The sequence below is a fragment of the Pseudonaja textilis genome, chromosome 1 (genome assembly GCF_049901715.1).
Source record: "Pseudonaja textilis isolate UNSWEBS1 chromosome 1, rPseTex1.2, whole genome shotgun sequence".
Lineage (NCBI taxonomy): Eukaryota > Metazoa > Chordata > Lepidosauria > Squamata > Elapidae > Pseudonaja > Pseudonaja textilis.
The window spans coordinates 91,648,345-91,675,288 of NC_141990.1; the positions used below are offsets into that span (position 1 = coordinate 91,648,345).

General features: G+C 37.2%; 1 protein-coding gene across 26 annotated transcripts in view; it reads left to right on the top strand.

The window, feature by feature from the left end:
• Positions 1-26,944, top strand: part of PTPRK (protein tyrosine phosphatase receptor type K) — a 390,148-nt gene that overhangs the window by 271,319 nt on the left and 91,885 nt on the right. For all 26 annotated transcript variants that reach the window (XM_087941283.1, XM_087941299.1, XM_087941305.1 and 23 more), the window contains exons 8-10: positions 11,714-12,016; positions 23,479-23,588; positions 25,509-25,710. In XM_087941283.1, coding sequence (XP_087797409.1) covers positions 11,714-12,016; positions 23,479-23,588; positions 25,509-25,710 — 615 coding nt within the window. The remainder of the gene's footprint in view (positions 1-11,713; positions 12,017-23,478; positions 23,589-25,508; positions 25,711-26,944) is intronic.

A 26,944-nucleotide genomic window follows, 5' to 3' on the forward strand; every position in this document is an offset into this window, starting at 1 on the left:
CCTCCACAACCTCCGGAGCCATACTGCCACTCCCTTTCGGCTGTTCCTCCTCTCCCTCAGAGTCAGTCTCCACCAGGGGCATGACAGTAAACAAATTGTTGTAAGTCAAGAACTACCTGTGTAGACTTTCTTTGGTGTATCTATAAAAAACTGACCTTGAGAATTATTGTCTTCAAAAATGTATGGGGCCCAACATGAGCAGTATCATGGTGAAAGGACTTGAAATATCTCTTTATAGTCAAGAGGGAATATTGCATATGCAGTAGAAGGGGACTTTTGTGAGTTCCCTGTGATAAACAGAACTCATAATCTAATTTCAAATTAGATACGTGCTTTGCAAACATAGTTAATTTGATTTATATGCAGTACGTTGTTTACAATCCATTAAGCTCAATGGACAGTTATTTCCCCAGTCTACTGAATGAAGGGTGCAGCTATATTACTTCTGTCTAATTTGTTTTATGGCCATTTGAGTTGAATATACCAAGAGAAACATATGGGCTGGAATACTTAAGATAGCTGAATGATGAAATAAGGATAGGGTTAACAATGAAAAGGTGTTCGATAAACTTGACATTAATGTACAGCAAGTGATTGTTTTAATCAGTGTAGGGATGTTGTATAAATAGAACAGTTTGCAAAGAAAAAAGTGATGGTGTATAGTGAATGGTTTTGGTAAAATCTAAAAAAATACATTGAGATTTTTGTCTTCTTTCTTTCTTTCTTTCTTTCTTTCTTTCTTTCTTTCTTTCTTTCTTTCTTTCTTTCTTTCTTTCTTTCTTTCACTATTTCTTACTCTCTTTTTACACATAGCCTCATTTGTTTACCCCCAAATCGTATGTATATGATATGTAACAAACATTATTTTTCTTTCTGATGGCTTACATAAATACTACACTAATTTCTGCTTTGAGCTTGTGGTTCAAATGTTTCTGGTATAAGTCAGAAGAAGAGAACAATCAGCACCTTCTAGTTAAATACCAGAATTTTTTAAATGTAGTTTGTGTGTGTGTGTGTTTGTTTGTTTGCATGTGTGTAGTTCAAAATACATTGAAAGAAAAAAAAAAGAGAAAGAAAGAAAAAGAAGAAAGAAAAAAAAGAAATTACAAAAATTTTAAAAGACAGAAAATATGAAGAGAAATATTAAAAAGTGGCTCGGTAGATATGCATATAATTGTAATCAAATCTCTCACTCTCTCAGATACATCATATTTTCCTTCTTGCTATAACCTATTCTGTCTAATCATCAAAACCCATAGGTCACAAAATCATTTTCTTTTTTGTGCAAAAAGTCCACAAGGGCTTTCCAGTCATTGATAAATGTCAGTAATGACTTTTCTGTAATCAAAGAAGTCAGTTCGGCCATCTCAGCAAATTCCCTCAGTGTTTCCATCTGTTTTACACCATTCCTTCCATGAGTAGGAAATGCTGAATCTTTCCATCTTTGAGTATGTAAGGATCTTGCCGCAGTAATCATATATTGAAATATCTTCCATGACTCTTTCCAAACTGTTTACCCACTAATCTTAAAAGCAAAAGTTCTGGATTTAATTGGCTATTAATCTTTAAAATCCTCTGTATTAATGTATGCATTTAATTCAACTTTGTTTTTAGCCTTTTTTACATGTTCACTAAAGCACTATAGAATGTTGCTTCTTATTCTTATTCCTATTTCCAACATACATTTTAAATGTAATTCATACGTTCCAAATAATTTCTCTGTCATCACATAGCAATAGTGCTTGGACTTATATACCGCTTTACAGAGCTTTGCAGCCCTCTCTAAACAGTTTACAGTGGTTTACAGAGTCAGCATATTGCCCCCAATAATTTGGGCCCTCAGAAGGATGGAAGGTTGAGTCAATCTTGAACCTGGTGGGATTTGAACTGCCAAATTTCAGGCAGCCAGCAGTCAGCTGAAGTAGCCTGCAGTACTGCACTCTAACCACTTTGCCACCGTGGCTCATATAACAACAATGCACCATTCTACAATCACTTAGAAGTCAACAAAATTTCTGGCATTTATAATTTTTTATAAGAATTGTTAAATGTCAGAATTTTTTCTTCAGTTCAAATGATCACCAATTTATTTACGTAAAAACTTAACTGTTATACTATAAATCTAGAACAACCTACAAAACCAGACGAAATATTATAGGGAAGATATTAGATAATTATACATATAACCATACTTCCATCAGCTGATACTGCCTTTGGATGAGAAGCTATGAACTTCCTATCTATTTCTCTTAGATGGGTTTTTTTTTTTTTTTTTTTGCCTTTATATTCTGTGCCATCTCTACCTCTTTTCTGTGTTTTACTGCTTGGGTGATTTGTATTGCTGTTTAGAACGTGGCTGCATTTACATTCAGATGAAAGCAGCTAGGCATACCAAGTATGAACTCAATTATTGGAATGATATCTATTTTTTATTGTATTTGTGTCTCTCTGCAATATAACGGCTCTTGGTGGTTAAAGTGATATAAGGAGAAACAGAGTAAATCATCCAAACTAAATAAAAATAAAATAACCATTCAAAAATAAAAGTAGAAATGGGTCAATTAGGTTAGACTACCCTCTGCAACACGTATGTTTTCAGCATCTTTCCGAACAAAGTCAGGGAGGGAGACAGCCTGGTCTCCGCAGGGAAACTGTTGCAGAGAACCAATGCTACTATTGAGAATCTGTAACTTCTGGCTTGATCTCTCATTTAGCTCCCCAAATGGGACACTATGGGAAATTTACTCTTGAGATGACCTAATGCATTGGGCTGATCCTTTTGGAGCATCCCTCAGATGGAGAGTCAACAGCCTGGAGGTGGTTGATGAAGAAGAGGAGAAACAACTGGGTCCAGTGCCTGATGTGCAGTTGCGCAGAAGGTGGAAACGAGGAGAGCAGTGGAAAGCCATGGGCCGATCCTGGGGAAGGAAGAGCCACCGCTACTAACGAGGCCCCACCCTAGCTATGGGAATAAAAAACAGGGGGCTGAAGATGAATAGGTGTGGCAGACAACTATTCATCTTCCAGCCGGCCAGACTTGTTAGCCTGCGAGAGAAACATTTTGCCAGGACTGCCAGCAAATCAGTTTAAGGTTTGAACCAGAGACTTTCTGACACGCAGTTCCTTTCCTTGGCCACAATATTATATTGCCTTTTAAAAAGAGTGCAAGTTCCTTGCAGTGTTAACCAGGGGTGGGATCCGACCAGCATAACAACCGGTTCAGGGAGTACACACATGTCCATCAAACACTCGCTACACATGCATGCACGTTACCGGCTCTGGCGAGCATTTACCTTCTCCAGTTGACGAGCAGTACTCAGCTGTGCCGCGCAAAGCAGGTGAGGAGGAAAACGCAGCCACTAAAGGACAGCCTAGAGCCCAGGGGGGTGGGAGGGCCAAACAGCAGACCAAAACTTTGTCCCAGCAAACTGGTTCGGTGTCAGCTGCTCTTCAGAGCTACTGGTTCTATAGAACCGGACCGAACTTGTAGGATCCCACACCTGGTGTTAATTTTCCCTTGTATGCTAAGTAGCCATAAAAGAAGCTAAGTAGCCGTAACAATATGTTTTAAATAGTGCCCAGGTATGCAGTCTTTAAATGTCTCCTAACTCTCTCAAAATTTAGGAGCAAGAGAATAAAAAGGGAGGGAAATGACTGTAGACCCTAAATATTTATGCTATTCTTTTTGTCAGCCTCCTTTGCGATTTCTATTAAATTTGTCTCATTGTTTTCAATTTCACAGAAACAAATGTGTGTTATTTACCAAGCAGAAAAGCCACTTCCTTTTTATTTCAAATAAATGGAACTGAAATTGTGTGTTGTGATCAACCTATGGGATGTCTGTTGAAAAAAAACCAATAGCAAAGCACTTGTCATGCTTGAATGTCCTGGTTCTTATGTACTACTTTGAGAAATAGCCTTTTTGTCACACAGGCATGGTAACATATTCTGTTTTTCTTTGATTGACAGCAGGTAATGCATTTTATCATTAAAACTGGTTCCAAGGAAATGCATGTTGCTCTCTGCTTTTCCTATTTAACGATGGGCCCTTTGTTTCGAAAACAGTCTCTGAACAAAAGGAGACCCAGATACCAGCCTGTCATGTCATCTATTCCTTATCAAGTGCTAAAGAAATAGAATTTCTTTTTAGCTGTTATCTTGAGCTTTTGTTAAATCACTCAGTTGCTTTAAGTTGGCTTGTGGATCAACAAGTTTTGTGTCTTTTTTCTGTTTACTCTTTTAAAAATCTTTTTATTCACCTGTCTATTAATAACCTTTGGACTTTTTTTAAAAAAAGATATGATCATGGAAAACTAACTTTCATTCAGTAGTTCACATAACATGTAATATAAGGGAAACTCAGAAACAGTCTGTGCAGCATAAAAACTTTAAGTTCAAATTAATAAATGGAAAGATAGAAGATTGCACATAAACATGCAACTATCCTTTTCAGAAAAAAAAATGAGCTTTTTATTTCTGTCATGGTGGGATTCACATTCTTTTATAGACTGATTAGTGGGATGCCATGCGACAGATTAAGAACCATTGATATGAAATAATAATTCTGTTTTCTCAGCCAATAAAGATTTGTCAGAAAGCATAACCATCATGCGCGCATCTATTATATGTATTTCTGTCATCTGGGAGAAACGGATTTTTCTCCTCTCTCAACTTCACAAGTATAATTAATTTGGGTTCTGTTATGAAGATATTAAATCAATTATCTGCTGGAAGCTGTTAGAAGGAATGCACATGATGGCTAAATTAAAAGGAAAACAAAAATGGGCACAGCACAATTCTCCCTATGTAGAAATTGATATGCAGGCAAACTGTATCCCGTGGGCCATCAAAAGTGTGATTTCTTCAGATGCTTTGTGAGAAACAACTTAAGTTGTCAGGAGAGTATAACAAAAGTCTCCAATTCAGTTTTATTCTGCATGTCAATACATTATTAAATAGAAACTCATAACTTTCTGACTATTTTTTTTACCAGTTATACTTAGAATGTACTATACTTCTTTGGTGTGCTCACAGGCATAAGGGAATTACATTCTAGATTTAGAATTGTTTCAATGCTATTAATTTGTAAAAATCCAAATATAGGAATCATAAGCATTTATTCTTTCCCATAATTATAGCATTGGTCGCTTGCTTACAGTTCAAGGCAAGCTGGCATTATATTGTTATTTTTAAAAATCATTTATACACATATTTATTTTTATTGGAGACTGTCAGAATTGTATAAGAGAAGCTAGCATAATATTATGGAATTTTTCCTCTTTCTACTTCCTGTACTGGTATATTAAAATGTAACTTTTGGAGAGGAGCCGTTTTGCCAGTGGGAGAAAATAACTTATTTAATTGTGTCTTCCAGGCAGAAACCATATTAGGGAAAAAAGTACATATACACAGACAATCTTGAGGCAGCTAAAATATTAGAAATTTATGATGACTACCCTTGCATGGATTAGATCCCACTTGCAACTCAGTTTCTTTGACAAAGGACACTGCAGTCCACACCATCATAAATTTATTGGTTTTTAGGTATCATGTTGTTATTAGGTATCATGTTGTTATATAGGTATGTTTTTAGGTATCATGTTGTTATTTTGAAAATATTCCATCTTAAAAATTGCATATCTGTTGAATGCTGGTTCACTGAAAGCTATGCCTAGCTAAGTTTACTTCAAATTGAACTCTGGGAAAGAGATACAGGCGAAATGCAGTAATGTAAGAACTAAGTAAACCTGTTTTAACTATGTAAGGCAAAAGAGCATAGTGGCTCATGTGTTAGGATACTGGGTTGGAAGTTAGCAAGCCCATGTTTGAGACCCAAGTGGCGCTGTGAGGCAGGGTTAGCTCCCATTTTTTCCTCCTGCTCCTGCCAGGGACATAAAAGGAACCCCCAGGCGATGGTGATGTCACCAATTAATTTTTTTACCCTGGAAGCACCTCTGTGCTTTTAATATTAGTATGACTATGACTATTCAAGGCCAGTATACTTAGTTTCTGTTTGTATAGATTGTGCATCCTCTCTACATCAGACTTACTGGAAACAAGCTTAGATCTTCTTTTGAGCCCTTTGTTTATTTGGTTGCCCCACTCAGAAATGATGTAACTGTCTTAGGATCAGCAGGCACTTTTGTATGCTACACTGAATCACATTGGGTAGCACAAAAATCCTTGGCGATGTTGACATTTTAAAATAAACTTATCTTTAATTTTGGAGTTTGGTGCGTCTAAGGTTGTTGGCTAAACCTTTATCAGTTGGATGTGCACTTGGGCAGGAAAAATTTTGACATGCAGAAGAGATGCAATAAATTACTGAATAATTAGGTAGTGCTATAGGCTTTTTCAAACATTAATGTCTCAGTGTATAGGAAGTTTGGAAAACATAGCAATGACTTAAGCATCTCCACACAGAAGATAATATCTTAGCAAAGTATGTTTCCTTGAATTTAATTAGAATTTTTTGATTGGGGAGTATGTGAAAAAGTAAGCTCTGAAAAGATGAGAATAATAAAAACAATGCACTGATAACTTTGGAAAATTTAGCTTGCTTCTTAGCTGGTATTAAATTGTAAGAAGGCTCAGCCAATGGTCTATAGGGCAGAGAAACCCTAAAGAGTAATATCTGGGATGGGTTCATTCTCCTCCCCTTTCAGATGAAATTATTCTTAATGAGATGCAATTAAGTTGTTGTTTTTTTCAGATTTACTAAACAAAATAGCCACCTCTTCTCAAGAAACAGTTATTAGATTACTGTCCATTGAGGCTTTGTGGCTAGAGGTTTTGCAGTGCCCCAGTTTAAAGCAATTGGATCTGATCTCTCAGGACCCCATTATGGATGTTCTTCTGAGTAGAAAACAAAATTGCACATCAAAGCATCGTTTTCAGAAGCAGTGGGACAGCTGGTAGAGTTTTGCCAATGCTAGAAAGAAATAGGGCTGACTTTAATTATCAGAAAATGGTTAGCCTTTGCTAATCATGAATTGATCAATATGAAACTGATTTGTCTGTCCTTTCTCCCCCATTTTACTAAAATTTGAAGGTGCTTTATGTCTTTGGCTACTATGTTTTTGCAGGGCGGCGGCAGCTTCCCATTTTGACACCCCACTCCCACAGCTTTTTCACCCCATTGCTTCCCAAAACTGCCCTTATTTTTAGAGCGAGACACCCTCAAACATTAAGCAACATTAAAATTACTTTTAAAAAACTTGCAGGACAGCGGGGGAGTCCCCATTTTGACACTCCACCCCTACTCACTTTCCATCTGGCACAGCCCTAATCATCGCCACCCCTCTCTGACAGCCTGCTAGCCCTCAGTGAGTTGTCCCTGCAATGAATTTGTGGTGTTGAGATGTCCTGCAAAAAGATGGTGGCAGCGAGCTGGCAGGGATGACTCAGCAGTGGCGAGAAGGCCTCCCCCTGCTGGCTGAGTTGAGCTAGTGCTGTCGAGTCATCATAGACCCCCTCTGAAATGTGCTGCCTCCTTTCAGGGAAGCTGTGTGCTACTGACAGCATTCCTGGGCCCACACTTCTCCTTCAGCTGCACACTTCATCTCACCCAGGGGAAGTAGCACCCCAACTGAATTTATTGTCTTTTTATTACACCCAGAGTTGCATTTTTTTTAACTGTGCAGCTACTCGATTCCATAAAGAAACTAAATAAATGTCTTGGGACTATCTCTTCTGAGATTTAATCAGGAAGAAACTTCTTATTTGGCTTTAGCAAGCTACTTTCTTTACTCTGAATGTGTGGGTGCTGCCAATCTGACAATTTCTTCATGGTCATTACACAATAATACCAAACAGACTGAAATTTTCTTGTCTCCTCCTATAATTGCTTGCTTGGCCAAATAGTCTACAGTGGGGTAAAGGGCAATAAACAATGACAGGCTCTTAAATAAGAATTATTTTCTATCTAAAGGAATTAAAATGTGTTTTTGTTGGGCTAATCTATGATTACTACTTGATTAACATGATCAATTTCTAATTCTGCCTCAATTTCTAATTCACTAAATAGCACTTGCTGAAATTTTTTTTTAAAAAAAGCCAGGTATAGAATATAGGGTGCTGCAAGGACAAAAAATGAAATATATCCTAGGATATACGGATATTAATACTAATATCAGTTAATTAATACCAATATCTTAGTATTAATGAAGAGAAGCATATTTTAAAAATTAAAATTACAGAAGGCATAAAGGTGTGCATAATAGAGTCAGGTATATATTTTGGTGAAAGTTATCCTGCTACCAAAAACAAATTATTCCCGTATAATTAACATCTTTCTCAGTTATTATTTGCACACTTGCTTAACTGTCAAAAACACTTGCCAAACATACCTGGGGAAGATACCTTGCCGCTATATGTGTCATTGTATTGCTAAGTTCTTGCAATCATCCATGCAAATAAGCAGGTTGAGTATGCTTGAGGTTCACTTAGGTCACAAGTTATAGAAAAAGTCTCTTTTACATTATTTAAATTATGGCTTTGCTAAGGTATGGAGACTCCACACACTTTAACCCAGCTGGGGATTCAATTTAGAGAAGGGGAGAATAAATCAGGTAATGCCTCCATGAGAAACCTTTAACCCTCGGATAGGAAAGGCCCTTTTTAGGTGCAGATCATGTTTGAGAATTACAGTGGTAAAAAAGACATATGCTTTTTTTTTTTGTCCTACTGGTTAGTAATTGGGTATTTTTTTAATGCCTGGAAGTGGTTTAAAAGAAAATGATGACCTATGCAAAGATAAATAAATACATTTCATCTACTCCTCACGGGTTGCTAATTTTACAATCAGTATCCTATCCCGAACTTCAAGCCATTAAGGTTTATCTTATTTTAACCTGTATTCCATTTTTGGAACACTTAAGCAATAGCAATAGCACTTTGACTTATATATTGCTTCATAATGCTTTACAGTGCTCTCTAAGTGGTTTACAGAGTCAGCGTATTTCCCCCAACAATCTGGGTCCTCATTTCACTGATCTTGGAAGGATGGAAGGCTGAGTCCATCTTGAGCCAGAGTATTACCCCGCAATACTGTATTCTAACCACTGCGCCACCACAACTTTTTCATTAAGGCATCACATGGGAGCTATTTTGGTCATGGTGGATGGATAGATAGATAGATAGATAGATAGATAGATAGATAGATAGATAGATAGATAGATAGATAGATAGATAGATAGATAGATAGATAGATAGATAGACAGACACACAGACAAATAAATGATGGATGGATCTCTTCATAAAGTAAATCAGTGATAGCCCAAATCATCATTAATTCAACTCAAAAGACTGCTTGAACAGGAAAGATGTAAAGAACATGTTATGACTCTTAGCTGAGATCCTTTCAACTGTTGCTCAGATCTGTTTGTTAAATTCTCTGAGTTTGAAGGATTTGATGAAAACAAGATTATTATTGCTGAAGGGTTCATCACTATTCTCATTTATTAGACTGTCTTTTAACCAAAGAATTAAAAGCTAGCAGGAAAAATACTCACAATGGAAGATAATAATAATAAGTAGGGGGAAAAAATCCAAATACAGTATAACTTTTAAATTGTGAAAAATACATTCATCCAGCAATCTCTCTGCTGAATCAAGAAACAGAAGCTAGTATTAGCTTGTATGCTTGCACAGATTTAACAGAGCCCCTGCTTGAATCACTGTTTGCTTAGTTGAGATTTTTAATTTGTTTAATTAGTATTTTAAAAGCCTGGGAAAATCTGTGAATGAATATATGTTTGTGTGTTTATGCATTTTCAAGGACTCATACACAATGAATATTCAAATTATGTCTGAATCTGTCATCCTGAGTCTGAGATTAGTTCCAAGAAATCATAATTTTACCAATGTAAATAAATGTAGTGGAGTATAGGCTTTTAAATGTGGCTCCAGCTTGTATACTCGTGGTCATGACTCTCATTTTGCAGTCATTTTAATTAAGTCAGACTATAAAGTTAGTCTTGCATGGGGGATAAACACACTGGGGAGATGATGAAAGATTGATGGCTGCCCAGGCAGTAAAACAAGTAACTCTGGTGTTTTCTAACAAAATTGAGATCTATGTACATACAATTGGTCAAGCTTGAGCGATAGTGCATATTTTACCAGTTTAGATATCTTGTTAGTTTATTTGGGGAATCAAGGAAGGGGTCTGGTGTTAGCTATTTCAACATGATTTTCCATTTTAGTTTTTTGCTGTGGCTGAATAGCAAGGGTACCCAAGTCATAAATTTTAATTAATATCTGTATCATTTTGGTTACTGCTAGCTTAGTAGAGCAATTAGTGTAATTAGTAAACAGCATAGCTTGGTGGCATGATAAATCACAGTTAGGAGCACATTGTCTCTTCACCAGGATGATGTATTATCCAATTTGCTCAAATTTTAATGTGTGCCTGAGGAAATCACAAAATAAAAAAAGAAGCATTCCAACAGCTGGTGGCAATCTTTGGTGGCTCTTGGTCAGTCTTCTGTCAGTCTTCCCAAATATTCTTAATTAGTCAAAAATGTCTGCTAATTAAACATTTCATTTTTAATACTTGTGGATGTTATGAATAACTTATACAGAAGGGACAGGAAGAGAATGAAATTTTTGTGATGAGGAAAATTTAAGTTTGCACAACCGCCCTCTTGTAGGCCCCTGCTTACCAGTAAGAGGCATGTAGATCAGATTTCAGTATGTGATACAATAACTGCAAAATAAAATGTTCCGTGAAAATTATTGTATGTTTGAATAAAAAACCACTACCATCTATTATAGTAGATTTGATAAATAATTAGGTTTATCATCCTCACCACCTCATCCTGGTAGTGAGGACCTCAGGGGATGCAGAAGACTCAAGCACTTTGGTGAATAGTGGCCACAGGTGTGGAACTAAATCAAGTGTCTGTCACTGTACTGGCTGCATGGCTTAGCGGCAATACTGTCAGTCTCCATTGTCTTCCTTCCAGGACTTGGGACTGCAACAGACAGTGCACCGATTCCTGGTCTGGGAGGCCTTGCTCACAGTCCTCAATGCTTTAGTCACTTTGGTTCGGATTACAGTAATGCAGTCTGCATGCAGCTGCCCTTGAAGAGCATCCAGAAACTGCACTGTTTTAGAATATAGCAGCATAAGTAGTTTTGGGTGTCCCATGGACCATCTGAGGAATACCACTGCTGTATAAGCTTCTCTGGCTTCCAGTTGCTTTTTACCTTTTTTCAAGGTGATTTACCGCCTTTAAAGCCCTATGTTGCAGAGAGCCAGGTTATTTGACACTTCCTAAGAGTATCTGCCCATATCTCTAGGTTAGATAATGTGGGTGCATTCCGGGTACCCTTCATTAAATTAAGACCTTGAAGGTGCACCTTGTTGGTAGCCACTCTAGTCTTTTGAAACAGCCTCTCACTAGAAATCAGAGGGATCCCTACACTTTTAGCTTTCTGGAGAGCTAGCTCGTTCCCCAAGCATTGGGTTAGGGTAGGGAGGTTGAACTGTAAGGATTTTTGATCTGGTGCCTGGAGAGAAGACTAGGTTTTTAATTACGTTCTATGGATTGTTGTGAGCCTCCTAGAGTGATTGAATGAGCTCGGGAGAGATAAATGAGATAACTTCTATAAACAAACAAAAATATTTGACATTTCATTTTATGCATGCATTCTCTTGCCTGATATTTTGTGTGCTGTTAATGTGATAATGTTACATTCTGTATTTTAGAGCCTATGAGAACACCCAAGACTTTGAAAATTGCTGAAATCCAGGCACGTCGTATTGCTGTGGATTGGGAATCCCTAGGTTACAACATCACTCGCTGCCATACTTTCAATGTTACCATCTGCTACCATTACTTCCGTGGCCATAATGAAAGCAAGGCTGACTGCTTGGACATGGATCCCAAAGCACCGCAGCATGTTGTGAATCACCTGCCTCCTTACACAAATGTGAGCCTCAAAATGATTTTGACAAACCCCGAAGGACGGAAAGAGAGCGAGGAGACCATTATTCAGACAGATGAAGATGGTATGTTCAGCTTTATCCCCCCTTAGCATGGTTGATTACTGTGATATATGTCTCTCCCACCTCTAGTTTTTCATATTTCAAATATTTTATGAATTTTTAAAAATGTCATTTGAGGACAATATTTACTGTATGTAAATATTGTAATGTAAATATCTTAAATCTAGTTTTTTTTTTAATCCTTTCTTTTGAAGTGATGTAGTCATAAAGCTCAAAATCACATGACCATACCATACCTACAGTTATTGTTGTTAAGTAAATTTGCAGTTGTTAACACAATGTCACATGACTGTAGCTTGTAAATTCCTGTCCTTTTCTGATTGACTTTGCTTGTTGGAAACTGGCAATGAAGGTTGCAAATGATGATCATATCCCAGCGCAAAACTGGGACCATGATAGCAATAGCACTTATAATGTTTTATAGTGCTTTACAGCCCCCCCAAGCAGTTTACAGAGTCAGCATATTACCCCCAACAATTTGGGTCCTCATTTTACCCACCTCAGAAGGATGGAGGGAGCCTGGTGGGATTCGATCTGCTAAATTGCAGGCAGCTTGCTGCAGCAGAAGTAGCTTGTAGTATTGCACTCTTAACTACTGTGCCACCAAGGCACATCAATGATAATTGCATGTGGGTTGCTAAGCATCCAAATCACACTCACATGACCTCAGGGAAGCTGTGAAACCAGAACTTCAAGGAGCAGTTGTGAGTCTCCTCATTCTGCTTTGTTGTAATTTTGAATGGTCACTGAATGAGAGATTGCTAAGTGACGTTACCTGCATGTACTTTTATGCTGCTCTACTCTCTCAGTAATTACAATTTCATACACTGAGATTGCTGACTTGAAATAATCTTCATTTAATTCTGCTTACAATATAGCTTTATTTATCACACGAGGAAAAATAAAGGATGCTCTAAATATTTACAAAGCTCATTAGTGATTATCTTTATGAATCTTATTTCAAGCAAATTAAAACAAAATTAAACATTCCTAATTAGATGGAAATGATAATATATGAAAGTAGCTTAATTTCATATAGTTGAGTTTGTAACTAACTACATATGCACATTGCAAATATGCATATTAAAACTGTTGTACACAGATTTCTACATTATATACCTATTTGAAACCCAATTGGGATATCTTATTAACATCAGCAGAGAAGTACAGTAGAAATGCTTTCTTGGAATAAATTCCAGAAACTTGGAACATCAAGGGATTTCAACTAAAGTTAATGTAGTGCCCAGAGAGACAAATCTGGATTTGAAAAGTTAAAAACCAGAAATAACGGTAAAATGCATTTATTATGATTTATAACAACAATGTCTTATTCAGTAAATCTTTGGTATTCAGAAGCCCAAACTACCTAGAAATGTTAACATAACGGAAAAGAAAGGCAAGCGCCTCTAAAATATAGTTTGTCTGACTGGAAACTTATACAATTTTGATATCCCCCACCCCCCATAATGGTTTGATATGGTATGAAGTTAAGTCAGAGGAGTAGAGAATATGGACAGATGAGAGCATATATAATTTGTAAAACTGGGTTGAAATTGGAAGATTTTAAAATAACCTTTATATGTATTTCAGTGTTCATGATCCATACAATATAAGGCTCTGTAAAGGAACAACCATATTTTATGAGATTAAAGCAAGTTACACAGTGGTGGGATTCAAAAACTTTTACTAACGGTTCTGTGGGCGTAGCTTGGTAGGCATGGCAGGGACAGGATACTGCAAAATCCTCACTCCTGGGGGAAGATTACTGCAAAATGCCATTCCCTCCCCATCCAACTAACCTGCTTTCCAGGTCCATTCTCTTGTGCAGGGCAACAAAAGAAGACCCAGCTGATCAGCTGGGACTCGGGAGGCAGAGAATAGATAGGGGTGGGGCCAATCAGAGATGGTATTTGCCGGTTCTCCAAACTACTCAAAATTTCCACTACCGGTTCTCCAGAACTGGTCAGAACCAGCTGAATACCACCTCTGAAGCTACACAACATCATAAATAGTGCCAATAGTAAGTATTGACTGATAGCTAAGTGCTACATTCTTTATCAATGCAACAACATGCTTATAATTATCAATTATTTGGGGGAAAAGAACCAAAGTGTCTCAGTGACTCATGTTCTCTTTAAGACTTTCTCTGGTCTTCTGGTTGGCCACTGTGAAAACAAGTTACTAGAGTTAAATTGTTCTGATCTAAACCAGCAGGGCTTTTATTCTTAACTGGAATGTCATACTTCAATAAAAGATCCAAATACAGTGGTTTTATATTAAAGTACCATAAAAGAATTTCATAATCCCCAGAAAGCACTATTTCACTTTTATTAGCTGAAAATGAGTGACAGTCATTCAACTGGGACAAAGTAGACAGTTGTTCTGAGATAAGCCACTGAAATATACTCGGAAACATACTGCCACTTGGGTCAGTTTCAGTTTATTCCACATGTGTCATCATATATAATAGGGATTCCCAACCATTCAAAACCAGGCCACTCAAGTGGTGCGTGAGCATGTGCACATGAATCTCTACTTGCATGAGCAGCGGTTGTGTGCATTCACACAAATGGAGCTGTGTTGAGCAGTGGTGGGATTCAAAAGTTTTTACTACCAGTTCTGTAGGCGTGGCTTGATGGTCGTGACAAGGAAAAGATACTGTAAAATTTCCAGTCACAGGAGGTATTTGCCACTTCTCTGATCTACTCAAAATTTCTGCTACTGGTTCTCCAGAACTAGTTAGAACCTGCTGAATACCACCTCTGGTGCTGAGGCATGTGCATACGCCAGCCACTCACATAGATCTGTCCCCACTCCCCTTTCCACATTGGAAAGGTTGGGGAGCACGCATATGTAGCGTTTTTTAAATCACTGAGTTTCATAGATGAAATAACATGCTAATCATTTCCCAGATCCCAAATTGATCAAAACAAATAATCAGTAGCAAAGGGAAATGATGATCATTGCCCCTCATTCTAATTGATTCCCCTGTTCTCTTCTATATCAAGGGTCCTCATACTTGGCAAGTGTAAGACTTGTGGACTTCAACTCCCAGAATTCTTGAGCTAACATGACTGGAGGAGGAATTCTGGGAGTTGAAGCCCACAAGTCTTAAAGCTGACAAGTTTGAAGACCCCTGTTCTATATATATGATTGAACTTTCAGTTACTTTCTCAGCCATAGCAAACAGAACATTATTGAAAAATAGAACTAAAACATGTACTATTTCCTTGATTATAGATTCTGGGTTTGTGTCTGGGTGAGTGAGGGATGACCAAAGATTTGAACTTAATGCATGACTAAAGGGCAATCAAATGTGTCCTTTCCAAAACATCCATGAGCAAAGATTGTTTTTTTAAAAAAATCAAAAGCAAGAATAAACTAAACAATGCAAAACAGAAACAGTTGCTTCAAAACTATGAACCATTCATTTTGTTCATGAGATGAATTGCAGATATGGTTCAAGTCCATGGATTGTTGATACCTGAGAAGTTTGACAATGGACATACTTGTTTGTGAACTCTTGTTTATGTATGCATGCATGAATGTATGTAAACATGAATGCATCTGACTATTCATCTCCTGGTTGTTCATAGCATTTATCCTGCTTATATAGGGCCCACTTATTTCACATTGCGTTCACCTAGTTGTCACAGTAAAACTATGAATGCATGATGCAATGAAGGGCTTTGTTTTTCAGCCAGCTTGTCACAGAGTCTGACAGTGATTAAGGCTGAGAGAGAGTGACTGGCCCAAAGACCCACAGTTGGCTTCTGTGCCTAAGGGAAGGCCAGAAATGGCTCTCTGTGCACCTAATCCAACAGCTTAAGCATATACCTTACTAGCTCTCACTTAATCTCCTGGGTACATGATCAAAATGTCTTTAAAATTATGTTCTGTATTCTTCCAATTTCTTTTCTCTTAATGTACTTTGTAGCTGGAGGCTATTTTACATTTACCTATCCATATCTATTATTTATACCTCACAGTTTATAGTAAACAAAGGTGTTTCTATCCTGTACTGTTGTGCTGTTTTCCATCCTAATTTTCACTAGCAAAATATTTGAATGTCAAAAGGTAGAATATGAGCCAGCTGCAAATTCTTTTTCCTCATATCCATGTAAAGAAATGGAGAAAAATGGGAAAATATGTAAATGATCTGCACTAAGCATTGCCAACTCCTGCTTAAAAACCTCTGATTTATGAACTGTACCTACAAATTGTATAATACAAATGTAGAACTCCATATATATATTTGCACACTGGGTTTTCAAATGCTTTTCTGACAGTCTCATACTTTCATCTAACATACTTCTGTGAATAATTTGCTGTAATCAAACCCAGATATATAAAATAATGATGATAATAATAATATTCAATAGAGCAGATAGAGAACTGAGGCATCATCATCACAGAAGATGCATGAACACCAGTTCAAGATCTGATGGAGACAAAACAAGACTACATAATTTGCAGATCTTTCTCTTTTATTCAGTTTTATAAAGGCAGAAATAAGCAGTTTGGCTATAAGCCAAGCCTCTTTCAGAGGAGTCAAGTTTCATTTTTCACTAGCTTTATTGTTTGTTTGCATTTTTTCCTGGCCATTTTCCTGCCTCCCAGCAGATAGCCTGGTGTAGCCTAGCCTAAACCAATATGACTGGAGAATTCTTGGATTTGGAGTCCACGTGTCTTAAAGTTGCCAGACTTGAGAAACACTGACCTAAACTAAAAGAACCAAAACCAAGCTTTCCCTATTTCTACACCTGCATTCTCAAAAGCATTCAAAGTAACAATATGAGGTGTGCCTTAAATCTATGTTCAACATATATGCATCCCCAACTGTCCCCATTTCCTCATTCTACTCCTATTTATTGCTCTAGGTTTAATGAAGAGCCTACTTGAGTAACTGGCATTGTGCTCCCTACTCTCAAAGTAAAGAGATGATAAGTCACTGGGCAGTTATTCTCAAGCAAACCTTTGATTTTCCGATTTTCCATCACCTTCCACATAGCCAAATTCTGGGATCCTTTCTTTGGCTGTGCCTTTTTTACTTCAGCACTTCAGCTCTTCAGTTCTTTCAAAAGTTGTGCTATCAGATACTTCTGGGTGTTAACGAGGAAAATTCCCCATGATCCAATGTACAACTACAAGTAGTCCTCAACTTACAACAACAGTTGAGCCCAACATTTATTTTGTTAAGTGAGACATTTGTTGAGTGAGTTTTGCCCCATTTTATGACCTTTCTTGCCACAGTTGTTAAGTGAATCACTGCAGTTGATAAGTTAGTATCCTGGTTGTTAAGTGAATCTGGCTTCCCCACCAAATTTGCTTGTGCAAAGGTTGCAAAAGGTGATCACATGACCTGGGGACACAGCAACGGTCAAAAATTTGAACTAGTTACCAAGCATCTGAATTTTGATCACATGCCCATGGGAATGCTGCACAGATTGTAATACCAAGTAGCACTTAAATGTATATGCCACTTCACAGTGCTTTACATCCTTCTCTAAGCAGTTTACAGAGTCAGCATATTGCCCCCAACAATCTGGGTCCTCATTTTACAAATCTCAGAAGGATGGAAGGCTGAGTCAACCTTGAGTATGGTGAGATTTGAACTGCCAAATTGCAGGCAGCCAGCACTCAGCAGAAGTAGCCTGCATTCTAACCACTGCGCCCCTACGGCTTATCTATAACAGTGATAAACAATCATAAATCACATTTTTCAGGCCAATATAATTTTGAACGATCACTAAATGAACTGTTGTAAGTTGAGGACTACCTGCACCTGTAGAGACCACACAATCTGCTTGAGCCAAATTTATCTAAACATCATTGGAACCAGAATTCAAGGCTTTGCTCATTTAAAGGTAGTGTAAAGAACCTTTATATAGTTGTGTAATAAGGATGGAAGGCTAAGTCAACCTTGAGCCTGATGAGATTTGAACTGCCAAATTGTAGGCAGCAAGCAGTCAGTAGAAGTACCCAGCAGTACTGCACTCTAACCACTGCACCACACCATGGCTAATAAACCAGAAGTTGGCACAAGTCAATTTTTGTGATTAGTAACTTCCTAGTTCCAACATCCTAGTTCCAACTTTAAGGTAACTTGTAAGCCAACATCGGCAAGGGTCTGTATAAGCCATTAAAGAGGCTTATTTGAGTTCAGGGGCCTTGGTAGTTTGATGTTTTTGGTTCAGGATTTTGTTTTACATCTTGAAGCATATCCATTACCCCAGCTCTAAAAACCTGGCTTTGGTCCCAGGCCTGGAGCTGATGTATTAATTTACTATTGCATTTCTGAGGTTCCTGTTTGGTTTGGTTTGTTTATTTATAAAATCATTTTAATCTGGGCTGTCTGTGTGGTTGTATGTTTTCTCTTTTTATGGCTTTTTGGGTTTTTTTTTTAATAACAACCCAGAGTTCATTGCAATTGGGCAGCTATAATAAATTCAAATAAAAAAGTCCTTCTTAGTGTCAATTATTCAGTCTGTTTTAGATGTTATAGCCAATCTTACTCTAGGTAGCAACCTACTATACACAGTCTATGGTCAGCAGCTAGTAGAATTGTCCACTTTGTTTTAACATGATAGCACATACAGCTTCCAACCAGCTCCTCTGTTACTTATATTTTTTGTCTTAGAATTTTCTCCAATCTTAACATGTCACTGGAAGTTTTAGTTTCCTCCCTTGATGCCAGCTCCATATCTGCTCCTTTGACTATTAATGTGTTGTTCTATGAATAGCTAAATTATTTTCTCTTTCTAGCTCCTTATCAGCAAAGCAGAAAGCTATTAGAAATTGTTTGGCTGTTTTGTCTCTTCCAACACTCACTCCTGAATCTGCACAGGTATACAGAGCCATGACTAGTCAGCAACAGATAGTTAACAGATAACAGATAACCAGAGTTGGAAGGGACCTTGTAGGTCATCTAGTCCAACCCCCCGCCCAAGCAGGAGACCCTACACCATTTCTGACAAATGGTAGTCCAATCTCTCCTTGAAAGTCTCAAGTGATGGCGCTCCCACAACTTCCGAGGGCAAGCTGTTCCATTGGTTGATGTCACTGTCAGAAAGTTTCTCCTTATTTCCAGGTTAAATCTCTCCTTGTTCAGTTTCCATCCATTATTCCTTGTCTGGCCTACAGGAGCTTTAGAAAATAACTTGACCCCTTCCTCCCTGTGGCAGCCCCTCAAATATTGGAAGACCTCTATCGTTTCTCCCCGGTCCTTCTCTTTACTAGACTAGCCAAGCCCAGTTCCTGCAACCGTTCATTGTATGTTTTAGCCTCCAGTCCCCTAATCATCCTGGTTGCTCTTCTCTGTACTTTTTCTAGAGTCTCAACATCTTTTTTATAATGTGGTGAACAAAACTGGATGAAGTACTCTAGGTGTGGTCTTAATAAGGCTTTATAGAGTGGTATTAGTACTTCCCTTGATCTTGATTGTATCCCTCTGTTAATACAATTTAGGATTGCATTAGCTTTTTTGTCTGCTGCTGCACACTGCTGGCTCATATTTAGCTGGTTGTCCACTAAGACTCCAATATCCCTCTCACAGTTACTGCTATTGAGCCTGGTTTCACGCAGTCTATATGTGTACCTTTGGTTTTTCTTGCCTAAGTGTAGGACTTTACTTTTCTATACATTGAATTTCATTTTGTTAGATACGGCCCAGTGTTCTAGTCTGTCAGGCAGGGGTGACAGCTGGTTTATCACATTCAGTATTCGCATGATTTGGAAGAAAGGGCAAAGGCCTCTTAAGACTTATTAATTTGATAAATTAAGAAAATTTATTGGACAAGTAAAAAGCTGGTCAAGAGCCATGATGGTTAATCTACTTTTATTAATAATTCCAATTGAAAATGGCAAAAATATTCAGTTAACACCTGGGGAATATTGGCAAACAATGGTACTAATAATGCTGTAACATTTTTAAGGCATAAAAAATAATGGGGTAATTTAATTGGGTTAATACTGCATTTGGTTGCCCTGAGTGCAGTGATTAGAACAGAAGAGTGAGGTAAACAATGGTTCCTCTTTCTCTTTTTCAATGATGAGATTTCCCCTTCTTTCCTTCTGTCTAGTACTTCCTTCTCTTTACAGGTAGTTCTCTTTTAGTGACCACAGTTGGGACCAGCAAGTTGGTCATTAAGCAAAGTGATTGCTAAGTGAATTGCGAGTCTGCTTACAATCCTACTTCAGTTTTCTTTTGCTTTACAAACCTGAGAAGGTTGTAAATGCAAGGAGAGGTTGTAAAGTTATTTTTTCATCACTGCTGTGACTACAAATGGCCCCTAAACAAAGTAATTGCTAAACAAAAATTACAAGTATGTTCTTCTCTCTTCTTCCCTAGTTGCCTGATGGTGAAAGAAGAAGCCCTTGTTAGAGCTATGCACTGATTATTATTAGCATTATTTGATTTTAAAACCTATGGAACCAGGCTCAGGATCACAGTTCATCCTCTACTGATTTAAGCCTAGATCTCAGTGTAGTCCACAGGCTTACACTTTAGTGACCTTTAGCAACCTTAGCAAATTTATAATGGCACTGAAAAAAGTGACATAGAATAGAACAGAACAGAATAGAATAGAATAGAATAGAATAGAATAGAATAGAATAGAATAGAATAGAATTCTTTATTGGCCAAGTGTGATTGTACACACAAGGAATTTGTCTTGGTGCAAATGCTCTCAGTGTACATAAAAGAAAAGATACATTTGTCAAGGATCATAAGGTACAACTCTTAGTGATAGTCGTAGGGTACAATAAGCAATCAAATCATACTAGGAAACAACCAATATAAATCATAAGGATACAAGAAACAAAGTTACTGTCATACAGTCACAAGTGGGAGGGGATGGGTGATAAGGATGATGAGAAGATTAACAGTAATAGCAGTGCAGACTTTGTAAATAGCTGGATGGTATTGAGGGAAATATTTGTTTAGCAGAGTGATGGCTTTCGGGGGGAAAAACTGTCCTTGTGTCTAGTTGTTTTGGTGGGCAGTGCTCTATAGCGTTGTTTTGAGGACAAGAGTTGAAACAGTTTATGTCTGGGATGTGAGGGGTTTGTAAATATTTTCACAGGCCTCTTTTTGACTCGTGTATACAGGTCCTTGATTGAAGGCAGGTTAGTAGTAATTGTTTTTTTCTGCAGTCCTAATTATCCTCTGAAGTCTGTGTTTGTCCTGTTGGTTTTCAGAACCAAACCAGACAATTATAGAAGTGCAGGCGACAGACTCAATAATTCCTCTGTAGAACTGTATCAGCGGCTCCTTGGGCCGTTTATGACTGTTTTTCATACTTATGACCGTTGTATCATCATCATGATCATGTGTTCTGGGGCCATGTGATCTCCTTTTGTGACCTTCTGACAAAGTCAATGGGGAAGCCAGATTCTCTTCAACTGTGTTACTAACTTAACAACTGCAGTGCTTCACTTAACAACTGTGGCAAGAAAGTTTGTAAAAAGGGGCAAACCTCACTTAACAGTTTTATTTTGCAACAGAAATTTGGGGGTTCAATTGTTGGTAAGTCATGGACTAGCTTTAAAGGTATTTTTCAAGTTATAGCTTTTTGTTAATGCAGTGCAACTATTTTGTTAATAAGTGCATCAACAAGGCAATGGAACCAAAGATGTGATTGGGTGTGGAAATCGATCTCAAATGTTAATTTGTATGATAACCTGTTTTTGGTTAACTGCTGGATTCTAGTTTCATTCTCACCGCACAATGGTGATTCCCAATCCTTTGATTTTACACCCAATCCCAAAACCCTGAATGTGCAGCTTTGGTGGCTGAATTTGCCACAAATGTGCCAGCTCTGCAAATAGCATAACTATATTAATTTACTGGGTATATTGCAGTGCAGTTATTGATCAAAAGAAATCTATCACTTGGGCCAAAATATATGCCTTGAAACCCAAGGTTCCTTCGAATTGTAGTTAAGAGAAACAAATGGGGTTCCAATAATAACAATAACAGGAAGAGGAAGAGGAAGAAGAAGAAGAAGACTGGAAGGAAATCAGCAAGAGCCATAGTACAGCCCGGAAGGACTGTCAAGGCACATCAGCTATGAACTGCTGTGATATTTTTGTCAGCTTTGTGAGGCAAAGAACAGCAGTCTGAAATAGACTTATGGACAAATGTATTTCACAAAAGATGAGAGTTCAAAATTTCATCTGTGTACCTATGATAGCTTTACATTGTGAATTTATTTTTAATTTATCAAATTACATTGGGTGCCTAAGGGGCAACTTATTTATACTTTCACACAATCTGAAATTAATCTGACACCAGTAAAGGACTTCCTGCCATTTTTTACTGCTGCAGGCATATTGCGTAATATATTCTGTTATCCACTAACTTATTATTATTATTTTATTTTTATGAAATTGCTACATGTTTTGAAAACCTGTAGGAAATGTTACATGTGAATTTGTGTGCCTTAGATTAAAGCACGAGAAAAAATAATTTAAAAAGCTGTCTGAATCACAAATGTGGGTTTTAAAATAAAAGCAAATTGTTGCCCACCTCAATACTTTTGAATGTACAGTTCTTCTGAGATTATCTATTGATAATCGCAAAGAGCTGTGGGTTGTTTAATAGATGCCCTATAGATGAAAGCAACAGAAAGCAACAGGTCATAGCATCGACTTCAATGGCACCAAAACCCTAGCCACGATAGAAAACCCCAGCCATAAAATTATCAGAGAAGCCATAGAGATTGAAAAAAGACCTGAAAGCATGAATAGAAGAGATGATTCCACCAGACTGTCAATTATTTGGAAGCCTGCACTCACAAACAAAAAAGATCTCCACACCACAAGCCAGGCAAACACCTGGGCACAAACAGATCCCCCCTGATACCTCCAGCTCAAACACACCCCAACCAGGCACCCAGATGAAACCTAGCTTCCTAATAAATGATAGCTGTCCATTTACTCAGAGCCAAGCTGCACTAAAAGCCTCCAATACAGGAACACAATGTTGCCAGCCAATCAAGACAAAAAAAGCCACAAAACAGACAGAAGATATTAGAAACACCAATCAAATAGAACACAGCAAATTCCAAGACTAATAAACACAGACCAAGACTCCCAACCAATCAGGATGAAGAAAAAAACATTCTGGCACAGCAGTAGGCTAGCTCCAAATTTAAAACTGAAACGGCTGTGAAAGTCTGACACACAGACAAACACAATACAGAAGCCTGAGGATGGCAGATGAGATTCTGCCGAAACATTGCTACAACTTTAAAACACAACTATAATGACGTGGGAAAATACCTGAACAGAGCTGAATACCATATATATAAGTACCCGTGAAAACTTAAGAAAACACACACACACACACACACACACACACACACACACATATATTCAGCAGCCACAGGTTAGTTAAACTAGGGGCATACAGAATATAAATAAACAAATTATAATATTGTATATTATTAATGTTATTTTTGCAGTGCCTGGTCCCGTACCTACAAAATCATTAAAAGGAACTCCCTTTGAAGACAAGATCTTCTTAAATTGGAAAGAACCAATGGACCCAAATGGTATCATCACCCAATATGAGGTAGTAATAACATTTTATTTATTTATTTTCATTTATCGTATTTCTACCCTGCCATCTCATCTAGATGGCTCTTAACATTTACAACAAACATAATATAAAACATAAATAAGAACAAAATTAAAATTAAAAGGAGTTAAAAGAATTGAAATTTTTGCTTAATTGGGCAAAAAATACATGGGTTTATTTTTGAAAAAACAAAAGAAAAATAAACCACAGATGGCATTTTTATTTAGATTCTGGATTTAGGTTATGAGATCCCCAAGATTTTTTTTCTTTTTTTACTATCATCAGGCTCTTAATAGATCAATAGATCATCTGCTTAACCAGAATGCATTATTATAATGTATATATTGATTTGAAATATATCCCTGATCAAAAGCACTCTAAATATTCTGAATGGATCCCAGGACATCAGAAAAACAATGTAAAATTGTAGAAATGGAAAAAAAAAAGGGTGGGTGGGCTATGGTAGCCTCTTCTTTTCAGTCTATTTCTGGTAAGTGAGCTGTTACTTCATAGGGTCCCTGGCTGCTTTGTGGAGTTTGTCTCACTTCCCACTGATCAACCTGTAGCTGAGCAACATACGACAGAAACCATTTCCATGTTGTTAAAAGTTTTTTAAAAAAACAACAACAACAGCATTTTGGCGCATCTCTACTTATAAAGGCACATGGGCAGTCTTTCCTATTCAAAAAAACCTATTTATTACATTTATATGCTACCCATCTCATTGTCAAGTGACTCAACTTATGTTACATTGGGGCATAAAGGATGGAAGAAAATTGTGTTACGATGTATTCTTGCCTCTAAATGAATGTATTAAACTATATGAAAGTATCAGGGCCACAAATATTGTCCATTTTTAAAATTTAAGGAACAGCATCTGTCAACACACCACGCATCTCACCCAATGATAAATCTGTGAATTAATCCTTAAATTAGCATATACTGTTAACGATCTTTTGTTTCAGTCACAGAGCGGATAGAACGTTCAGAATAAAAATGAAAAATACAGACTAAAATTGCATAATAATGAAGTCTTGTTTTTGCCAATACATTGCAAGTGAGCTTGTAATAAATGATAAAATCTCGGACTTAAATATGCAACTTTGATTTAGATCTGGTAGCATTAATATATAGCCTTCAAAAATCATGATTTAATGGAACTCTGTCTAATGAAGGCTACAGATATTATATGTGAGAATTATTAATAGATATGAGACATTTTCTAGACTTCAAGGTTTTCTCTCATGGAAACTTGAAATGCAAATACTGATTTTTTTTTAAAAAAAGCATATATTTGATGAATGAGCCCTTGAGGAATGAAGGGGAAAAATAATTTGGCATCCAATTTATTATGTATGTCAGTTTTTAGAAATAGGCAGTCTTGTCAATTCCACATTTCTCATTAAACAAACTAAATATCTACTGGAGGCACTTAAATGCCTCTATCATATATTCCAATTATTTAGTTTTTGTTGTGTTAAATGGGTACTTTTCAATTGCTGGTTCTTCAATAAAAATACTTATAGGAAGAGTTCAGTATATACATTGTATATTCAGTATAAACTCTTGCTTATTCAAGTGTTTATACTGAATGCCATATACTGGATGCTGTATCTGTAGGTTTATTAGAAAGAAGGGGAGAAAAAATGTGGTAAATGTGTCACAAAATAAACCTATGTTAGCATTGTACAAATCACAATGGTTTGCATAATTTGTGGCCCACCAGAAATATTTTGTAGTCCTAAGGATCTGTAAGACTATACTTATATTTCACTACAGGGATTCAAAGAAAATGGGAAATTCAAAGACATTATTTTTTGAAACATTTTTCTTTTTAAAAAACTGGAAATTAATTAATAGCAATGTATTAACCAGGCTTGGAGTTCCACTAAATCTCTGACATGATTTCCACAGGTCAGTTACACTAGCATACGATCCTTTGATCCTGCAGTTCCAGTAGCTGGGCCACCTCAAACTGTGTCAAAATTATGGAACAGTACACACCATGTTTTTCCCTATCTACATCCTGGGACTACCTATCAGTTTTATATAAGGGCCAGCACTGTCAAAGGTTTTGGACCAGCTATAGCCATCAATGTAACTACCAATATTTCAGGTAAGGAAAAACATGGAAAAGTTGTTAAATGTATCATAATAAATCTCCTTTCTTCAGTTGAAACCAACTCCATTTCCATATAAGGAATGCATGAAAGTCACAGTGGCTACAAACCTGATATAGTAAGTGGGTAGTGATAAATAGGCACCCAGAAAGATGACTATGTGTATTTATGGATGTGCATATTTAAATCAGTGAAGGTATAGATTGTTTTAAGATTCATACTAACTTATCAAGATTGTCATGAAATTTTGCAAACAGTTGTCCAGAATCTACTATGCAGTTATATGTACTTATTTTTGCTATGTTATACATTAGAATGCAGCCCAGTGTTCTTGACATTGAAGGAATTGTGGGAATTGGTGTTAAACTCCCCCAAACTAGTCTGGTTTAATTTGCTTAGTTTTTAACTAATTTAGGTGGCCCCCATCTGATGAAAGTGACTCTGAATGGCATACAAAGATTAAAATTCAGAACAAAACAAAAACCTCTCAAATTTACCAGTTCTTTAAAATAATGATTAAATTATTATTATTTTACTAATAATAAAATAATCAATAAATATTCAAAAACAATGTTATGGATAAATTAAACTGATAGTTCCCCAATTTGGGGAAGATGCACTATTTTAATCTTTTATTTACCATCCTGCAGTCTGGTAGAATCTTTGCGAACAAATAAAATAAACTTGACTTCCATGTACAGGTAGTCTTCTGGTAATTGGGACCAGCAACCTTGTCACTAAACAACACAGTCATAAAGTGAGATGTCACATGACCAACTTAAGATGGCAGTGGCAGCAGTCCACTAGCCGTAGCAATAGCACTTAGACATATGCTGCTTTATACTGCTTTACAGCCCTCTCTAAGTGGTTTATAGAGTCAGCATATTGCCCCCAACTATTTGTGTCCTCATTTTACCCACCTTGGAAGGATGGAAGGCTGAGTTGACCTTGAGCCTGGTGAGATTTGAACTGCCAAATTGCAGGTAGCTCACAGTCAACAGAAGTAGCCTGCAGTACTGCACTCTAACCACTGTGCCCCCACGACTCATAGGTTGCCATTAGGCCAATGCCATGCCATTTGCAGCACCCTATGGTCAAATGATTGCCACTTGGAGCCTCCTGCTACCTTCCCCATTAACTTTGCTTGTTAGAAGCAGGCAGGGAAAGTCACAAATGGCAATCATGTGACCATTGAGATCATGTGATTGCAAAGACACTGCAATGGCTCTA